We start from the raw sequence: 18115 nt of genomic DNA on the forward strand, positions 1-18115 counted from the left end.
ACCTTTAACGTCTATCCTAGACAGAGGGGATAGATTAAAAAATAAAAGTGCTATTTTTCTTTTCAACATGTGCTTAGATGTGCGAGTATCTCCTTTAATAATTTTTAAATTAAAACACTCACATATTTCATTTGCATAGCATAATGGACTGAATGTTTGTCTCCACCAAATTCATATGTTGAAACTCTAATCCCAGTGTGATGGTATGTGGAGGTGTGGTCTTTGGGAGGTGATTAGGTCATGAGGGCAGAGCCCTCATGAATGGGATTAGTGCCCTTATAAGAAAAAGCCAGAGAGTTAGCTAGCTACTTTCTGTGATATGAGGACACAGCAAGAAGACAGACTTCTGCAACTGAGAAGAGGGCCCTCATCAGAACCCGACCATACTGGCCACCTGAGCTCAGACTTTCAGCCTCCAGAACTGTAGGAAATAAGTTTCTGTTGTTGATAAGCCACCCAGTTTATGGTATCTTGTTATAGCAGCCCAAGCTGACTAAAATGCACACTCAACTTTGTCTTTCATTGACAACTTTGTTTTATTCAAAGGAGGACACGCTGCGGGCTCCCAGAAGGAAGCACCCAAAATTAAGGCCATTTGGGTGTGCTAGATTAGAATGGCTCATCTCATTTCCATACCTGGTGGCTGAGAGGACAAAAAGAAACTCCTTGAGAAAAGAAAATTCTCTCTGTGATGTCATAATGTCTAGTGGCTGCAAACCTTGAAATCACGAAATTACTCAGAGCCTGTAATTTAAAGTTTATTTCATATCTATTGTTAAATTACACAAAAATCAGTGAATGGTTTGTAAAGCTACACCAGTGGAAAGATGTTTACAGTCAAAATCATGGGATTTACATGATGGTGACCAAAATGTATATTTATAACGTCCCCTATATACAATAAATCAGTATAGACAGAGAAAATGCACTTAACCTCTGCAAACCATGCACACCACAGCAATAACACAAAATATTTTTTTCTGTAACAAGCTTTTCCACTGGCTCGGGCTTCAACCTGCTTTCCAGCAGTACCTATCAGTTTTAAGAGCAAACAATATCAATCAAAACAAAACAAAATTGAAATACCACAGTGATCTACAGAATCATTAGTTTAAAAACACAAAGTACACAAAATAGTTTCACTCTAAAACAGTTTGACTTCAAGATGTTTTGGATTTTGAAAATTTTTTTCCTTTCAGTTTTCCAGTTCTCAGATTCCCAGGACTGCGATACTGTCGGACAAAACAAAATTTAGATCTACTGATACAAGTGCAGAGTCAAGAACATTTATTTTTTAACCAAGTACTCAGCTTCTTGTCCAGCTTGTGGCCTTATTATTACAGATGAAACTAGATCATGCAAATGAGCAGATTGTACAAGATGTGACTTTATGGTCACACTTCTAAGCATGTCCCTCGTGAAAACATAAATGCCACTTCCAGTTGCCTTTTTGATTGACAGCCAGGGGCTTAGCATAAGTCCTTATGAAAGGATAGCAAAACCCGTAAAATGGAAACTGCCCAGAATCAGGATGCCTGCTTGCACGGTGGGTTACATCCTTCCTTGTGCCCTGCGCAATTCGCAGTTGATACCCTAAAAGTATTTCTGCACAGACTTCCAATACCAAATCACTTTCTTCAATCCATATGCTTCTGATGTTTAACCTCAATGCAGAACACTCCTGCCTTTTGTTTTCTCAAAACAAAACCTGGTACACGGTTCACCCAAAGTATGGAGGTAAAGCTTTTGGTGTTACTGAATAATGCTGACTATCCTAGTGCTTCTTCTAGCCTTGTTTTTTCTCTTGTAATTGTCTATACTCTGTCAACATGAAAAAGAACTAATGGGCTAGAAAATAGCCAGCCCAACTGGAAACATTACAATAAAAATGCACAAAAAGTAAATAACAATTCATTCACATTCAGGTTTAATTCTATCTGATCAAGAATAATAACTTGAGCAATATTTTAAGACACATTATCCTGTTCAAGAGTTTCTTGATAAGGACCTCACTACACAAACATTGATAAGACAATTCTACAGAAAGAAAGTCCCGACTTTAATCCAGGATTATATTATCACAATGAATTCAGCAACACACCATTTAGATGATGAAGAAAGATTCTAAAACGGGTTAGTTTGGAATGAGCACAACTCGGAGAAGCTTTAAAATGAATGAGAAGCAGTGCCAAAAAGAGTCCAGAATTGTTGAAATTACAGTGCCCAGAAATCATCTGGAAATTAGATCTTTGCATTGGTACTCCATTTGGAAAAAGTGTTTTATTTAATATGAGATACACCCTGTTTAAAACCTTTAAATAGTAGAAGGCAGAAAAAGTTTAAAATTTTAAACATCTCTGAAATAACAAGATATGAGTCCCGTTCTACTCGAAAGCCAATATTTTTACATAAAACTACCCATGTTTGGGAGAGAAGTTTTTCATTTTCTACAGTTTGGTAAACTCTACCATCAGTTCTTATTCTTTTAAAATAGATTCCTTGTTAAAATCAGAAGAAAATGAACAGGTTCGTGTTTAATTTTAGTTTCTTTTGTGTTATATTCATGCTTACCCCTGGAAAAAAATGTTTGCTTCCAAGACTGGGTTTCAACAGTGTATCATGAATAATGTAAAGTCCATTTCTTAGCTATAAGTTAAACGGCCACATTTTATGTTTTCATTTTGTCTCTATGACTAATTTAAGAATTTCTGAAAATATCTAAACAGCAATTTCTGATGAGTCTGGTTTGCCTTTTGGATTTTATAAATTCCCCACGAACAAAAAAGAAAAAAAAGACAATTTAATTACATATTGAAATTTGTTTTACCCACGCACAGTAGAACACTGAATTGAAAGGCAACTGTAAAGGCAACATCTTAACTTTTGTAACTTCCAAACTTAAGGAAGCAGGATGTGTTTGGACACTCTCATGTTTGAAGACTTGCCCTATTTTGACTGGCGCTTTGGGAGAAGTGTGCAAAAGCCTTTGGGAGCCATTTAGCGCCATTTCTCTACACTGCCTATGTAGTCATGGGTGCCATTGCTGGTGTTGCCATCGCTCTGCTCTTGGCCAGGGCTCTGCTTCTGGCTTTCCCGATTCTCCTTCGGGCTCGGATTCTGACCCGAGCTCTGAGTCAGATTCTGAATCAGATTCGGAATCAGATTCTGAGTCACATTCTGACTGGCATTTAGGTTTGGGGTCTGACTCGGATTCTGACTCAGATTCTGGCTCTGGCCCTGACTCTGGCTCTGGAAATGGGTCTGAAGGAACCTTCCCTTCAGAAATTTGCGTTGTTCCTGACGCTTCCGCCTAGCTTCCTGATGCTCTTTCTGCCTCATAAACTGATACCTTTGCAAAAAGAGATCCTTTGCATAGCTGTACAATTCCATATCCAGAAAATTCAGTCCCTCAATACGCTTTTGGATTTCCTCATTGATCTCTACGCTAGAGGCCCTAGTGGTGTTATATTGGGTAAACGGCGAAATAAAGTTCATGTTGAAGGTTTTCTCAAACAGATACTGGGTCTTCCGCTGAAACTCGGTGAGGCCAAAGAACGCCATGTGCTTCAGATTCGATTTGGCGCTTTCCAGGAGGACCTTGTTCCTCTGCTTTTCGGGCATGACCGACAGGTTGTAGCAGCCGACGAGGGTCAGGTCTGAAAGCATGCGCACCTGGCGGTTGTTGGCTAGGTTATAGGGACAGTCCATGAACTCTTTCAGGGGGCAGCCAGACCAGTCGTCTCCAGTGTAGCAGCTGGGCAGCTCTTCGGAGGTTGGGGGCCTTCCATCGCAGACATGTAGGGACGCTTTCCATGTCGCCCCTCTCTGGACATGCCTCCACTCACTCAGGTACCGGGACACTGGGTCACGGAGGATGGTGATGTAGTGGAAGTTCCTATGGACAAAGCACAAAGGCCAACGGTCAGGGATTCGGGTGACATAAGTGGAGTCCGGGAGGTGCATGGCATATGTGATGTTCACTGGTCAGGAAGGAAGGCAAAAGGGAAATGATGGCGATCTGGTGGCAGTTGTCCTGTGAACTGTGCTATCGTCCTCTCTCTGAGTCCCACTAGCCAGTCCAGAGAGCTCATTTTTCACCCAATTCGCTGGTACTGCAGCTAAAGCACTACATCCGCGGAAACTCCCCTCCCCTCCCCTCCTTTCCCTGCTTTTCTCTCTCTCCAACCAATGACAAAGTCCTCCCAATGACCTCATTTATTTCATACTCCCCACCCCCAAACCCCCATTAACTGATCGTGAAACGGAGACTCAGTGGAAACACATGATTTCACTGAAGTGATACGAGGTTGACAAGTGAGTTCAAGTCCTAATCTTTCTTACTAAATACACAAAAGCATTTTTCTAATATCTAGCCTAATCGGGATATCTTATTAAAGAACAAAACTTCATTGAAAGAGTGTGTGATATGATGCTTTTGATTCTGGCTGTTGTCATAACATCATGGCTCCTACGTGACGGCAGTGGAATGTGGAGATACGCAGCGCAGCCGGGGGGCCTCCAGAAATGGACATTGTGGTTAGTCACTGACTGAAATAGATATGGTAGCTGCCAATGGCATATATATAAGCTACTACCTTGGTTTCAGCCTTTGCTCACGTGCTAATATTCCCAGCAGAGGCAAGTTAACTCTATCAGCTCCAAAATGCCCCTTCTCTTTACCCACAGAAAGGACACCCTGATGTCAGCATGTGTGGAGGCTTTGCTGTGTGGCTGTCTTCAATTTAAAGCTGCAAACTGATCAAGTTCTTTGCTCAAATAGCAGACTAGGAAACATTGAAACCACACACCCACACACACCCATACACAGCAGGTGCACGCACACACGTGCACACACCCCCCCCGCACACACACACCCCAGAAGCATCCCAGCTTATAATGTGATCGGGGAAAAGCAACTCAGCAGTTGTGCTTTCATAATAAATGAGCTTCCACTCACGTTCAGTGGATAAAGGACGAGGTCATAGATGAGCCAGCCTATCGTGGAAGGAAGACAACAATAAACGCTGAATATTAACATTTAGTTTCTGCAAAGAAACCTGGAGAATGGCTTGCAGCTTCTCTGAAGTTTATTCATTCCCATCTGAGGGATGGTGGTTCTCTGAGTCTGGTGGCTGATATCCTCTGAGCAGACTCTCCTCCCAAGTCTTGGGCTTTGAGCAACGAAGGCACCTTGGGATCTATATCCCGTGTGCCTGTTCTGTGCATGGTGTTTCCTCTGCCTGGCGTGACCTTCCTTCTTTAACTGAAAAATTCTAGGCATCCTTCGAGTTCCAGTCCAAGTACTATCTCTTCTCTGAGAAAATGTATCCCACCCCTTGCTGCCAGCCATCACCTCTTCCTCAGTGTCACTTCCACACTTGAACCTTTGTGAAAACACTTTTGATACTGAATTGCAATCAGTTGTTTGTATTTCTGCTTAAACTAGGTTTTCCAGGGCAGGGGCTTTAGGCATTCTTCTCCAACTCTTATCTCGTCCATTTCAGCTTTGTACCAGGCACAAAGCAGAATCTTCATAACTCCTTTAATTACTTCTTTAATGAACTATCTCGGGAAGAGGGGGGAAGAGTTTGGAACTGGGAAGGCCATGCCTCATTATATTAAAAACTCTGGAGAATCTAAGTGTCTGGCAAAAATTATAGAAAATTTTAAAAATCACCTTCTATGATTTTCTGGCATAAACAAGCATGGGGCACAGGAGAAGCATTGGGGAGTGAGGCCGGAGAGGGGGCCAAGATGACCTTCACCTCTCTCAGTGCTTTTCCTGGGACCTGACTTTGCTGGTGCCACTCAAATTCATCTCTGTAGAGACCCACTGCTAACGAGTAGCAGCTTTTGTTCCCCAGTAGCCTCCTTGACCAACAAAGGTGACTGCTGTTCCCATGGGCTCTGCCCTTCCACTCCTAGCTTTGGTATTCATTCATTCATTCCTTCAGTACGGATTTATCAAGCCTTTATGCTAGGCCTGAGGCCATAGCTTTGTGGCAATTAGTCTGCTTATTTGGGAAAAAAAAGACATTTATGAAGTGCAGTGACACATTTGGATTAGTCTTTCAACCAGCTTTTCCAGGCATGCATCATAAATGGGTGTTTTAAACCCCCATGATGGAGTCACCTTCATGCTCAGCTGACAGTCCTCTGTTTTACTGGTTTAAGCCTACAGTGACATCTTCTGGTAAATTCTAGAGCGCACCCCTGTGCAAGCCTGCGGCTCTCCTACCTAAAATCTCTCCCTTGTCCTTCAGAGTAGACAGATCGCAACCAGTAGGGTTAGTGTCTGGACCAAAGCACCATCCCCATGTGGAAAGAGAGAGAGGCAGCACAGGAAGGCAGAGGCAGACATTCACAGACGCTCTCATGTTATGGATGTGCGACTCCTCCCAGATGAAGGTCTCCTAGTGCCGTTATGAGAGGAGAGCCGTCCAAGGTGCGCAGCCTCGGTCTCCACACTGTAGGGATTTTCACAGCAGCAGAGAAATTAGAGGCGTCTACACGCGTGCACGCACACGTGCTAGTGATGAGAGCTGCCCTCCACTCAGATGCCAATAGCTCTGGAGAGTCAGTGATTGCCAGCAGCCCCCTTCTTCCAGGGAAAATAGGCCCGGGGTGCCAGACTGCCTCAACTGGAAACACTTGATGCTGCTTGGAAAAAGATCCCCTGGATGAAAAGGAAGGTCCGCTGAAGGGTGGGTCTCCAAGACTGTCCAGTGGCCTCCCAAATGGCATAATGTGTTGGAGGTGGGAAGGCAGGTGAGAATAACCCCTGGAAGGTTTTGTTGGGCAAAGGATCGAGGATGCTCATTATTCTGAGTGAAGAGCTGTCAGGGAAATGTCAGAGAAGCCGTCTCCCCACCCAGAGCAACTGAGGATATGAAAGCCCAAGCCAATGGCGCAGTGAGTGGAGAGGCAAATAGGCACAGAAACATGGGTGGCACTCTTCCAGAGCTCAGTTCTGTTCAAGCACCTGTGTGCCTGGCACTGAGAGAGGTCCTGGGGATGCCTAGAGGGCTAAGACTCGGGGCCCCTAGTGGAGCATTCCATTCTAATGTGCTATTAATGACTGGAGCAGGGACAAGGCACAAAGAAAGCACCTTGCAGTGATTCTCAGCCTAGTCTAATGATAGAGGAAGAGTTTCTGTAGCTTTATTTTGAAAAACAAGGAAGAATTAGATGAGGCAAAAAGAGCAGAATGGAGTATGAGGCAGAAAGGTCAGCATGAGCAAAGGCACAGAGGCATAAACTAGCCTGCTGTGTGTGGAGGAAGGGCACAGGAAACGTCTTACTGGGAATTACGGGCCAGTGACCGGAATGGAGGATGGAGAGGTAGTTACGGACCGGGTCGTGGAAGGCCTCAGATGCCACATTAAAGAAGTTAGATTTCTGGGAATTCCCTGGTGGTCCGGTGGTTAGGACTCCACGCTTTCACTGCCGAGGGCCTGGGTTCAATCCCTGGTCAGGGAACTAAGATCCCGCAAGCCACGTGGCATGGCCAAAAAGGAAAAAGAAAAGAATTAGACTTCTGAAGGCAACAGGGAGGCCTTTTTAAAGGGTTTTAGGCAAGGGAGTAACATGATGAGGTCTGCGTTTTAGAAAGATCACTGTATATGGTATGTGGAATTGGGGAAATGAGTTGAGGTTACTATAGAAAACAAGACAGAAGAAGAGGGAGCAGACTAGAGAGATTTAGGAGGTCAAAGTAACAAGACTTAGTGACAAAATGAATATAGGGGAGAGAGAGAAGGAGGGGTGAGGAGGCCTCCCAGGTCTCTGGCTGAATGGACAGACAGAGCCTCAGACAGTGATCTGGGCTTCGGATGTGGAGTTGTCACCAAAACGTGGTAGTTTCAGACCTTGAGGACTTACTTAGGATCGGTTTTTAATTCCACAAGTGTGGCTTCAGGTATTTGAAGACAGCATTCCAGTACCCCGAGGTTTCTTTTCTTCATGCTAAATATGGTTTTCAACTGTTCTCTCCACTGCTTCAGGTCCCCTCACTATCCTTTTGTTTGCCTCTGAATATATTCCACTTTATTGGAACATGCCCTCTAGGCACAGTCTGACAAGGAACAAGTAGGGACAGTCTATCTCCCCCCTCATTCTTGACACCATTTCTCTTCACGTGGCCTCATCAGCCTTTCTGGCAGACGTGCCACAGCACTGACACGCTGTCAACGACCTTCTTGCATTCTTTTACACACAGGCCATTTGGAAACCCAATCTCCTTTGTCCAGAACCGATGCAGTTTGTTTGTGGCCCTGTTTAACTTCTTGGTAGAGGAAGTCTAAGCCTGTCAAAACGCATCTGGATTCTGATCATATCGCCCAATATCTTCACCATATCTTCTTCTTTTCTTCTGGCAATGCCTGGATCCAGGCATTGATTAAAACAGAACAAGATGCAGGTGAGAGCAGATCTTTGGTAGCTGCTGGAAATCTCCCTTCGAGTTGACATAAACCCGAAGGGTGCTGCTGAATGGTCTGATTTAATTTTAAACGAGTGAGCCAAGCTCAGCCACAGAAAAATCACACTCAGCCTGTTTCAGTTAGTATGTTTCAGTTAGTATGTTTCAGTTAGTATGTTTCAGTTAGTAGTGATTGGACAGGAATATCTTGTGACCAACCATGTCATTTCATTAAGATGACCAGGTGTCACATCTTTACAGTCATGACTCCCCCTCAGTTACCCGAGTTGACCCCCTCAGTTACCCAAGTCGATTTAAAGACCATTGTTTGGTGCCTTTGTATGCCCATGGTTTCTCGACAGGCAGGACACAGTGAAAGGTTTGCCACCCTCTACAAGTCTAGGCCAACTTTTATGTGTCATTGGTAAGCAATTGTGGAAAAACAGCAAAGAAGAAAGAGCTGTCCAAGCAAGAAACCTGGAGGCCGTCTTTGACTTCTCTATCTCACTTACCTCCAACGTCTGAATTTTCCCTAAGGCCTGCTGATTCTAGTTCTTAAGAGCTCACAAATCCATCCTTTTACCACTGCCTGGAGTTAGGCACTCATCACGTCTCTACTCAATCACTGCATCAGCGTCCTGGCCACCTCCTTGTCTCCAGCCTCACATCCATTCCACACCCCCATATGGCACGCATCTGACCTACCACTCCCTAGTTAAGACCTCTTAATGGCTCCCTATCAATTATGACATGAAGTTCAAGCTCTTCCACATGCCAGACACAGCCTTGTGGGACCTGGCAACAACATTTCTTTCTCTCCAGCCTTATCTCTACACAAGTCTTTCTCAACCATGTGTAATTTTGCATCGCCCCCTCCACTTCCCTTCCCTGACTCTAGGACCTTTGGAAATATCTGGAGACATTTTGGTTGTCACAACTGGGGGTCAGGTGCTACTGGCATCTAGTGGGTTGAGTCTAGGGATGCTGCTAAACAGCCTACAATGCAGACTATTGACTAATTATCAGTAGTGCCAAGGTTGAGAAACCCTGCTCTATACGCTACATTCCAAGTATGCAAATGTAATCTTAATATTCCAAATTGGTCCCAGGCAAAGATCCTACAGGCCCTTTTCCTTTGTATATGGAGTGCCTACTCTTTGGAAGGGCTTCGATCTGTCCTGTGTACGTTACCTGGAAACCTCCAAGACTCAACTCTCCAAAGATTGCCTCTTCCACTTTCCTTGACCTTCCTGGGCAGAGTTAACTGCCCTGGTATTCCTCTGTTCCAGCTGTGCTGGTATTCTCCTATTGTAGCATTTATCACCATGGGCTGTAATAGTCTAGTGATTTGTCTGCTTCACCCATTGGACTATGAGCTCTGGAAGGGTAGGGAGTGAGTAGCATTTATCAACATGAGCTCCTCTGGGCCTGGCACAATGTTTGACATAAAATAAGTGATTAATAAAAGATTGTTGAATGAATGGCTGTAGCAGAAGCAGCAGAGCGTACCATGAGCTAATGGGAAAATGCCTATCATGTTCTTTGATAAGGAAAAACCACTAGATGTCAGTATTAAATAACAGATATACCATTTTACACCTGTGCCGGAACATTTTAAGGCGCTTTAGCTATGAAGGAGATCTAGTTATATTTAGCAGTTGTCCCTGGCTTTCTGTGTAGTAGCCCAATGTTAAAGAAGGCTGGGAAGTTTAAGGATATTAAGAGTAAGTAAATGGATAAAAACAAGAACCATACAGTTTTCATTTTCATTGAAAGAGATTATTCTGAAATAAGTACCTGAGTTCTAAGTCACAGAATTCGAGACTTGGCAGAGCAAGAAGAAACCTTTGAGATGGCAAATCATCTAAATCAAAGTCTTCACTTTACAGCTGAAGAAATCAAGGCCCTGAGAGGCAAAGATTTGCCCACAAGTCACAAATTGCAAGTAGCTCTTGGGAATCAACCTAACTGCAAGGAATATTCCTGGGCTGAAGGCCTGTATTTTTAGTAGCTCCTGTCTTTGTGTCGGTTAATTACCTAGGATGGCACAATAAACCGTGCCTGGAAGAGCCCACTGACCCTCAAGAAGGGGAAGCATCTGACTGCAGAGAGCAGGCATTTCCTTACACCAACTGCATAGCCAGGAGCTGAGAGCCTTCGTGCCTGGCACTTACACATTAACTCCCAACAATACTGTGAATCAGATATTATTATTCCCATTTTAAGGATGAAGAAGCTGAGACTAACAGATATGATTTGACCCAGTGTCACAAGTTAAAGTAGGGATGCTCAGACACGAACCAGTTTCTCTTTGACTCTAGAACCTGGATTCTTCCCATCCTACTGCTGGGACACAAACCTAGGACTTCTGCTCCTATGAACAAGCTAAGGAAGTGGTTCTCAAATTGCGGCCCCAGAATCAAGCAGCAGCAGCAGCATCACTTCATAAATTGTTAGAAATTCACATTCTTGGGTCTACCCACTGAAGCAGGAACTCAGGGGCTGGAGCCTAGCGATCTGTTTTAACAAGCCCTCTGGGAAATTCTGATGGACGTGTGCTCGAGTATGAGAACCACTGTCCTAGGCATGTGGCTTCAGATATCAAAAGTCCCTCAGAGATCCCAGGAGTGCCCAGAGTGTGGACAAGTGACCCCAAGAGGGAAAAGCATGACAAAACAAGTCTAAGGATGCCCATTGCTGTCCAGGGAAAGCCCAGGGAACTTGGCCTGAGCAAAGTTATGAGGATTATGCTGTAAACATTTACTTTCCTTTAAGGCCACTGGTTCACAAAAGGCCACAATAAGGTTTTTCCTGCACCACTCAAAGTGGAAATAAATATTAAAGCCATTTTTTTATGGAAGAAGACCAGCAAAACTGTACAAGTTAAGGTCATAGGAGTGATCAATAAAAAGTTAATTTAAGAAAGGAAACAAATTCTTAGCCCAAATCAATAGGACTGAACATTTTGGTATACCTGTAGCTTAGTTTTGTGTTTTATTTTTGAAGTTCAGCCTTTGCACATCTTATCCTTGGAGTAATGATGAGTGGTACAGAAATAAGAACTGTGGTTGGTGGTCCTAAGTAGACTTGGGAGGGGGGCTGTACATGACGTTGGGTCATTAATGCCGAAGGTCTGGTCTCCTTCCTTGGTTAGTGATGTCTAAACCAACTGCACGGGTCCTCCCATTGCATGTAAACAACTCGGTCAAAGCAAGGAGGATGGCTTGCAGATCAAACAACATGAATATAGGAACACAGATGAAACGAAAGTATAGTTAAATGATTCAAAGGCAAATATGCCTCTGATGAGATTGGACCCCCCAAGCCCTGGGGTTACCATTTTAACTGCTTTTCTTGTGCGACTCATATACCAGCAGTCCCCAAAGAGGAGTCCCATAAATGCTGTGATCAGCAGTGGCAGCAGCCTCATAAAAGAAGTGTGGAACTTGGGACTTCCCTGGTGGCGCAGTGGTTAAGAATCCGCCTGCCAATGCAGGGGACAAGGGTTCGAGCCCTGGTCCGAAGATCCCACATGCTGCAGAGCAACCAAGCCCGTGCGCCACAACTACTGAGCCCGTGTGCCACAACTACTGAAGCCCGTGCACCTAGAGCCCATGCTCCTCCACAAAAGAAGCCACCGCAACGAGAAGCCCGCGCACCGCAATGAAGAGTAGCCCCCGCTCGCCACAGCTAGAGAAAGCCCGCACACAGCAACGAAGACCCAACGCAGCCAAAACAAATCAATTAATTAATTTTAAAAAGAACAGTGAATTCTCATGGCCTTTAAAAAACTTTTTTTAAAAAGAAGTGTGGGACTTGAAGAGGGGACAACTTTGAAGTGGGTGGATGCTCATTTAGATGTGTTGTCTTTGGTACATTTGTCAAAACAGTCTTGTGGCTTAGTAGTCATGTTCGGTCTAGTGAGAAGAGTGAGCCCTTACAGTCACGTAAAGTGCATTACTTACGATCACTTGATTGTCTTCACAACACTAGGAAGACCTAAATGATCTGGATGCTGAATTTCTCTCTTTTTCTCCTTCAAGCTGATGCTCACAACTAGGCCAGGCTCTCCCGGGCAACCCAGGAGAGGTGGGGAAAAGGACCAATCCTTGGGAGCCCACTGATCTATAAGACAACCACGACTTTCACTGGCTCTTTGAATGGGTTGACTTAGAGTCCTTAGTGGTACACAGGCATTCCAGGAAAAGCATCTACTGGACATAAAACCAACTCGGAAAAGGCTGAAGTTCTCACACCCCCCAAATAAGCCATCCAGTTCTCCTTGCAGGGAGTTTTCTGCTATTCTTCACACCTCACCCAAGGGAGCAGTTCTGTGTATGTAAAATAACACCTTAATCAATGCCTTAATTAATTGTTTTTCCCCCCCTCTGGTTAACTGAAGGTTAGCCTGTGTGTATTGTGAGGGAACATTCAACGAAGCACAAATGGGATTTCCTTAAACAGAAGGATGTTTTTCTATGCCATTCTTCTTTTCTTTCTTTTACAAGGCAGGAGAATGATGGTTTCTTATTCGGTGAAAGGGAAGAAAAGAAGATTTCTTATGTCTGTAAATTCAAACCCAACGTGGAACTCTTCACACAATAAGTCCTGGTGATATTTACTTCTTTTTAAAGGAAATCTAGCTCTCCTCCTTCCCAAAGCCCAGTAGACTCCAAAGTACATAAATCTAAGGACTTTTGCAAACAGTGAGAAAGCTGAGATTTTTAACAAGATGTGAAATTCCAAGCCTTATGACCCATAAGTTACCAGACTTCACCCAGAGTCCATGCAACTGCTTGGCAGCATGAAAAGTTTTGCAGCTTACACTGCCCCCTGAAATGTTCTGCATTCTAAAATTACTCTGTGAGTCTCGGATCATTAATACTCAGTGTGGTTCTGAGGTGGAAAGAACTTTTAGAGAAAAACCCTTTCAGTGTGAAGGGGTATGATCTATCTATGTCCCATGGAGACCAGTTCTGCCACTGATTAACAGACTCAGGCTTCCTGCCTTCTCCCTCCCCACATGGTATTTCTCAGCTTCCTGAGTGTTTCCATGTGGCATCCCCCTGGCAAACTGTCATCCCCTGACGGTTGGCATCTGGGGCAGCCAGGGAGAGGGGTTGGTTTTCTTCCTTCCTCCAAAAGAGCGGGCAGAGGTGAAAAGGGGTAAACTTCACCCCCCAGGGGACAGGAGGAAGTCGGGACAAATGTCTAAATGCCTCCCCTGGGACCACCATGGCTGATGCCTTGCTATTTGGATAAGCGACCTTGGTATCTCTTGTCGTGGGTGTCAGTGAAGATAAAATGGGTGATATATATAAAGTTCTTGGAACCGAGCTTGGAAGCCAGCACCGCACAAATGTTAGTTACTATTGTTGTCATTGTTATAACTGTTGTTGCTGTACAGATTAGGGTATTCAGCTAAAAGATGTTATCCAGTCCTCCTAAAATCACAAAGCTGGCTAATGACTGTCTGTCAGGTCCGTGTGACTCCTGAGCCCAGACTCCTGCCCTCCGCCCTGGCTGATGGTGCCCTATTTGGTCTTTGGCCAGGTGTATCTGAGCCTGCAGCTACTGTGCTCTCTCTGGGTTGTACATCCCCACTTGGACCTGGGCACTGAGCACAGCCTAAGGAGCTACAGGCCAAGGGCACAACTGGCCTGGCCAGAGCAGGAAGTTTCAGGAGGAGGGCGGTTGGATGTGCCAGGATGTGAGAGGAGGGGCTGGGTCCGTGGTTTCTGCGAGCCCCTCAGAGCGATGGGACGTGAGCACAGCAGAGCTGGGGGCCCCCACTACCCATCGCACAGATGAGGAAACCAGAGAGCTGGCTCCCCTGCCATCTCCAGATTGTGAGAAATCTGGAGCCCCTTGGGATCCTTGCTTTAGGGACTTCCCCAAAGACAGGGACTCAAGTAACAGGCCTTTTGCAGATGGTAGGCCATCAACAAATAGCATTTAAGGTCATTCTGAGCCGGCACCTCGGGTGTGCTTTGGAGAAATCGTTAGAGGAGAACTGGTGGGGATAAATGCCTGCTCTCAGCATCGTGCTATTTTCCAGAACAGCACAGGGAAAAGTTTCCCCCTCGATGAAGGCTGCCCTTCTCGTGTCCTGGGTTGATGTTAATGAGCTCTAATATTGTTGTAAGGTGCTGAGAGAGATGAGGCGCAAACCCTGGCTTTTGTGGGGAAAACAGACCTCGTTTACCATTTAAACTGTGAAGACCGGGAGCCATTCAGAATTTCCAGGGCTGGCAGGGTCGTGCCTCCTTTCCCCTGGGAGAGCTGTTTTTTCTCTGCAGGTATTCAGGCTGCAAGAGTCACAATTACTGGATAACGCGGCTGTGCTGCATGTGTGTGGAAATGAGCATTATACACAGCACCAGGCCCAGCCTGGCTTCCTCACAGTGATAACACTGGAAACGGAAAACGAACTCACTAATTCCCCATCTGACCTCCCTGCCTCAAAAAAGGATCCCACGTCACGCTGGAGTGAGTACAGGAAGGGGCACCAAAGACAGAGAGATTGTGCTGGAGCAGAAAGAATGATTTTGAGTAGATAAGAGACTGGATAACCGTGTTTCCCCTCTAAGGCAAAAGAGGACCTTCTCTGGAAGCAGTGGTGCCCTCCTTAGCCGCTGCCCAGTCACAGGCTGCTTCTCCAGTTTACAACTGAGTATCGCACTGGAATGACCCGAGTCCTGGGGAAAAGATACTTTTGTACCTGTCCAAAATGCACCAGAGTGGGAAAACTTACAGTGTGTGAAAACAGACAGTGACAGATGTTGGGAAATAGAAGTCCTGGTTCCATTTTGGTTGGTGAAAGCACAGACATCCCACAGTTTTTGACAGAGTAGAAACTCTATTTATTTATTTAGGCCTCGCCACACAGCTTGCGGGATCTTAGTTCCCCGACCAGGGATTGAACCCGGTCCACGGCAGTGAATGCGCGGAGTCCGAACCACTGGACCGCCAAGGAATTCCCTAGCAACTCTTTTGAGGTGGCACTTTCCAAGCAGCATCTTGGGCCAGATGGAGCCCTATTTTTCTGAGAAGGGGTGGGGCCATCTTCTAGTCAGAGTGGGGAGCTGCTCTCCAGATGGGGGAGAACCAGGTTCTGTGTGCGTAAACCGGCCCACCTGGTGAAAGTGAACCCCTCGTGACGGGCACTGATGGCGGCACCCACAGGTGAAGGCCACAGACCCATATTTCGCACAGAATAGCAGGGCCGGCAAGCCCCTCGGAGGTCATTTGGTCCAATCATTTTACAAACGAGAACAGCAGAGCCCAGAGATAAAAGATAGGGGCTTGCCTGGGGTCACATGAACCGTCTGTGGCAGAGCCGTGATCCGAAACCAAGTCACTGACTCCTTCCTCAAGTTTCAAAGATCATGCTCAAGGTGACGGACAAACAGGAACCAGCTTCAGGAAAAGGCAGCCCCTCTGTTTGGTTAGAAGCTCACTTATTCTCCACTGCAAGATTTGAAAGCCATAAAGAAGGACTAGAAGTCAATGCTCATATGGTAGTTCTATTTGTAGCTTTTTAAGGAACCTCCATACTGTTCTCCATAGTGGCTGTACCAATTCACATTCCCACCAGCAGTGCAAGAGTGTTCCCTTTTCTCCACACCCTCTCCAGCATTTATTGTTTCTAGATTTTTTGATGATGGCCAGAGAGCTAGTGGTAAGCCGCATAGCACAGGGAGATCAGCTCGGTGCTTTGTGACCGCCTGGAGGGGTGGGATAGGGAGGGTGGGAGGGAGGGAGACGCAAGAGGGAAGAGATATGGGAACATATGTATATGTATAACTGATTCACTTTGTTATAAAGCAGAAACTAACACACCATTGTAAAGCAATTATACTCTAATAAAGTTGTAAAAAAAAAGTCAATGCTCAGACAGAGATGTCTGACTCTGATTTTCTAATCGAAGGCAAATGCTTGAGGGTGCAACACCCTCGGAATCTTCCATTAATCATTGACTCTGAAGACATGTCAGTGGGGAGTCAGATTCATTTACATGCTGCAGGAACCACCGACAGAGCTTTCTCCCGGGGCTTGGCTTTTCTCCCTGGAATCAAGGTTAATTCTCAGACATAGTGACCCACAGGAAGTTGGATTGAAGGCCCCAGATGATTACTCTAAATGACATCCCCCTTCCCACAATGGTTTTTTAGAAAGGTCATCTGAAAAAAAATCCACTGATATCCTGGGACAAGGAAGGAAGGAGGGGAGGAGAGAGGAGGGCAGGGAAGGAAGGAAAAAGGGAAGGCTGGTCAACAACAATCAGAAGTTTCATGTGAAATGATGGATGACTCACTGCTCTTATATCTTTCGTTCCTCACACAGGACAAAATATAGAACTACCATTTTACAGATGAAGTTTGAAATTCAAACAAAGGAAGTGACTTGCCCAAGGATACACAACTCATCAGCAATAGGTCTAGGACCGTAACCCAAGTCCCCTAACTACCAATTCTCTGTTTTCCCTACCATTCTCTGTTGCACATTAAGCCCCCAATGGCTGTCTGAACAGTCTATTTCTCTTGTTTTGTCTTTCCAACCGGGCTGTACATTCCTTAAAGGTCAAGACTACTTGGGGGAATTCCGTGGTGGTCCAGTGGTTAGAACTTGGCGCTTTCACTGCTGTGGCAGGGGTTCAATCCCTGGTCAGGGAACTAAGATCCCACAAGCCAAGCGGTGTGGGGGAAAAAAAAAAGATGGTAATCAAATAGTATGTACAGCATTATTTTAAAACAAAAAAGACTCCTTGGCATGTCTCCCATCTCAGCACTGGGCCTAGCACCTTATGGGAATGCAGACTGGTGGGCCAGTTAATGGAACATTTACCATCAAGCCTTGGAATTGGCCAGGATATTCTTTTTTGTCTTCTTCCACCTCTCTGTGCATCAGCTCCTCCTCTCAGATTATTCACCACTAAACAGAGCTCAAGGGCATTATTCCCCAAGCCACACAGGCCTCTTACTCCCAACATTACCCTGCCTCTGGCTTGCTGCCACTCCTCCGGCCCCAGCGTTGGCATTCCCTAGCCAGGAGAGACTGTTGCACGTGCAATACCACCTGAAAGGGTGAAGAAGGCCCCTTCCCCTCAAACACTTCCTCACTGAGGCCCCAAATCTCACCCTTAGTTAGAATTTTGTTTGTCCTTCATGATGGCTAGACGCTGTTGTCCTCCAGTCTTCACCATCCCTGTCCTACACCTCCCCTTTCCTCTTGCCTTTTCCTGCTGGACTCTCTCAGCTTAGGCTGTTCAGAACCTTAGATATGGAAAGAAAGTTCTTAGAAAAACTCCATTCATCAAAGTGTCATGTACTTGGCATCACCAGAAGTATTTCCATTCTAGAGAGGCATCCCCTGAGGGGCAGTGCTGCACCCTCTTCACTTAGGAGAGAATTTCACAGCCTGCAGGTGACTGGTTACTGCACGCCGGTGAAAGTCTGCTTCAATAGTCTCAGTCAGGATGCCTGATCCTTTATGCTCAAAGAAAGCACAGGAATTTAAAATGAGGCCATTTGGTGATGGTTTTGATCAGACTGCTTTTCCTTTCCAGAATCATGAATCAGTCATGAACACACTAAGGTTTGATTTCCCTAGGGCTATTTTTGAAGTCCTCTTGTTTCCCTGCCCCACCTCTTTCCCATTTAACATTCAGGAGTCAAGATGTTACAAGAAATGTGT

General features: G+C 45.3%; 1 protein-coding gene across 3 annotated transcripts in view; it reads right to left on the reverse strand.

Annotated features, from left to right (window-relative positions):
- Positions 1-745: 745 nt before the first annotated feature.
- Positions 746-18115, reverse strand: part of HS6ST2 (heparan sulfate 6-O-sulfotransferase 2) — a 289496-nt gene continuing 272126 nt past the window's right edge. For all 3 annotated transcript variants that reach the window (XM_012538948.3, XM_033416106.2, XM_049704962.1), the window contains one exon: positions 746-3895. In XM_012538948.3, coding sequence (XP_012394402.1) covers positions 2998-3895 — 898 coding nt within the window. In that variant the 3' untranslated portion in view covers positions 746-2997. The remainder of the gene's footprint in view (positions 3896-18115) is intronic.

Source organism: Orcinus orca, chromosome X (assembly GCF_937001465.1).
Source record: "Orcinus orca chromosome X, mOrcOrc1.1, whole genome shotgun sequence".
Lineage (NCBI taxonomy): Eukaryota > Metazoa > Chordata > Mammalia > Artiodactyla > Delphinidae > Orcinus > Orcinus orca.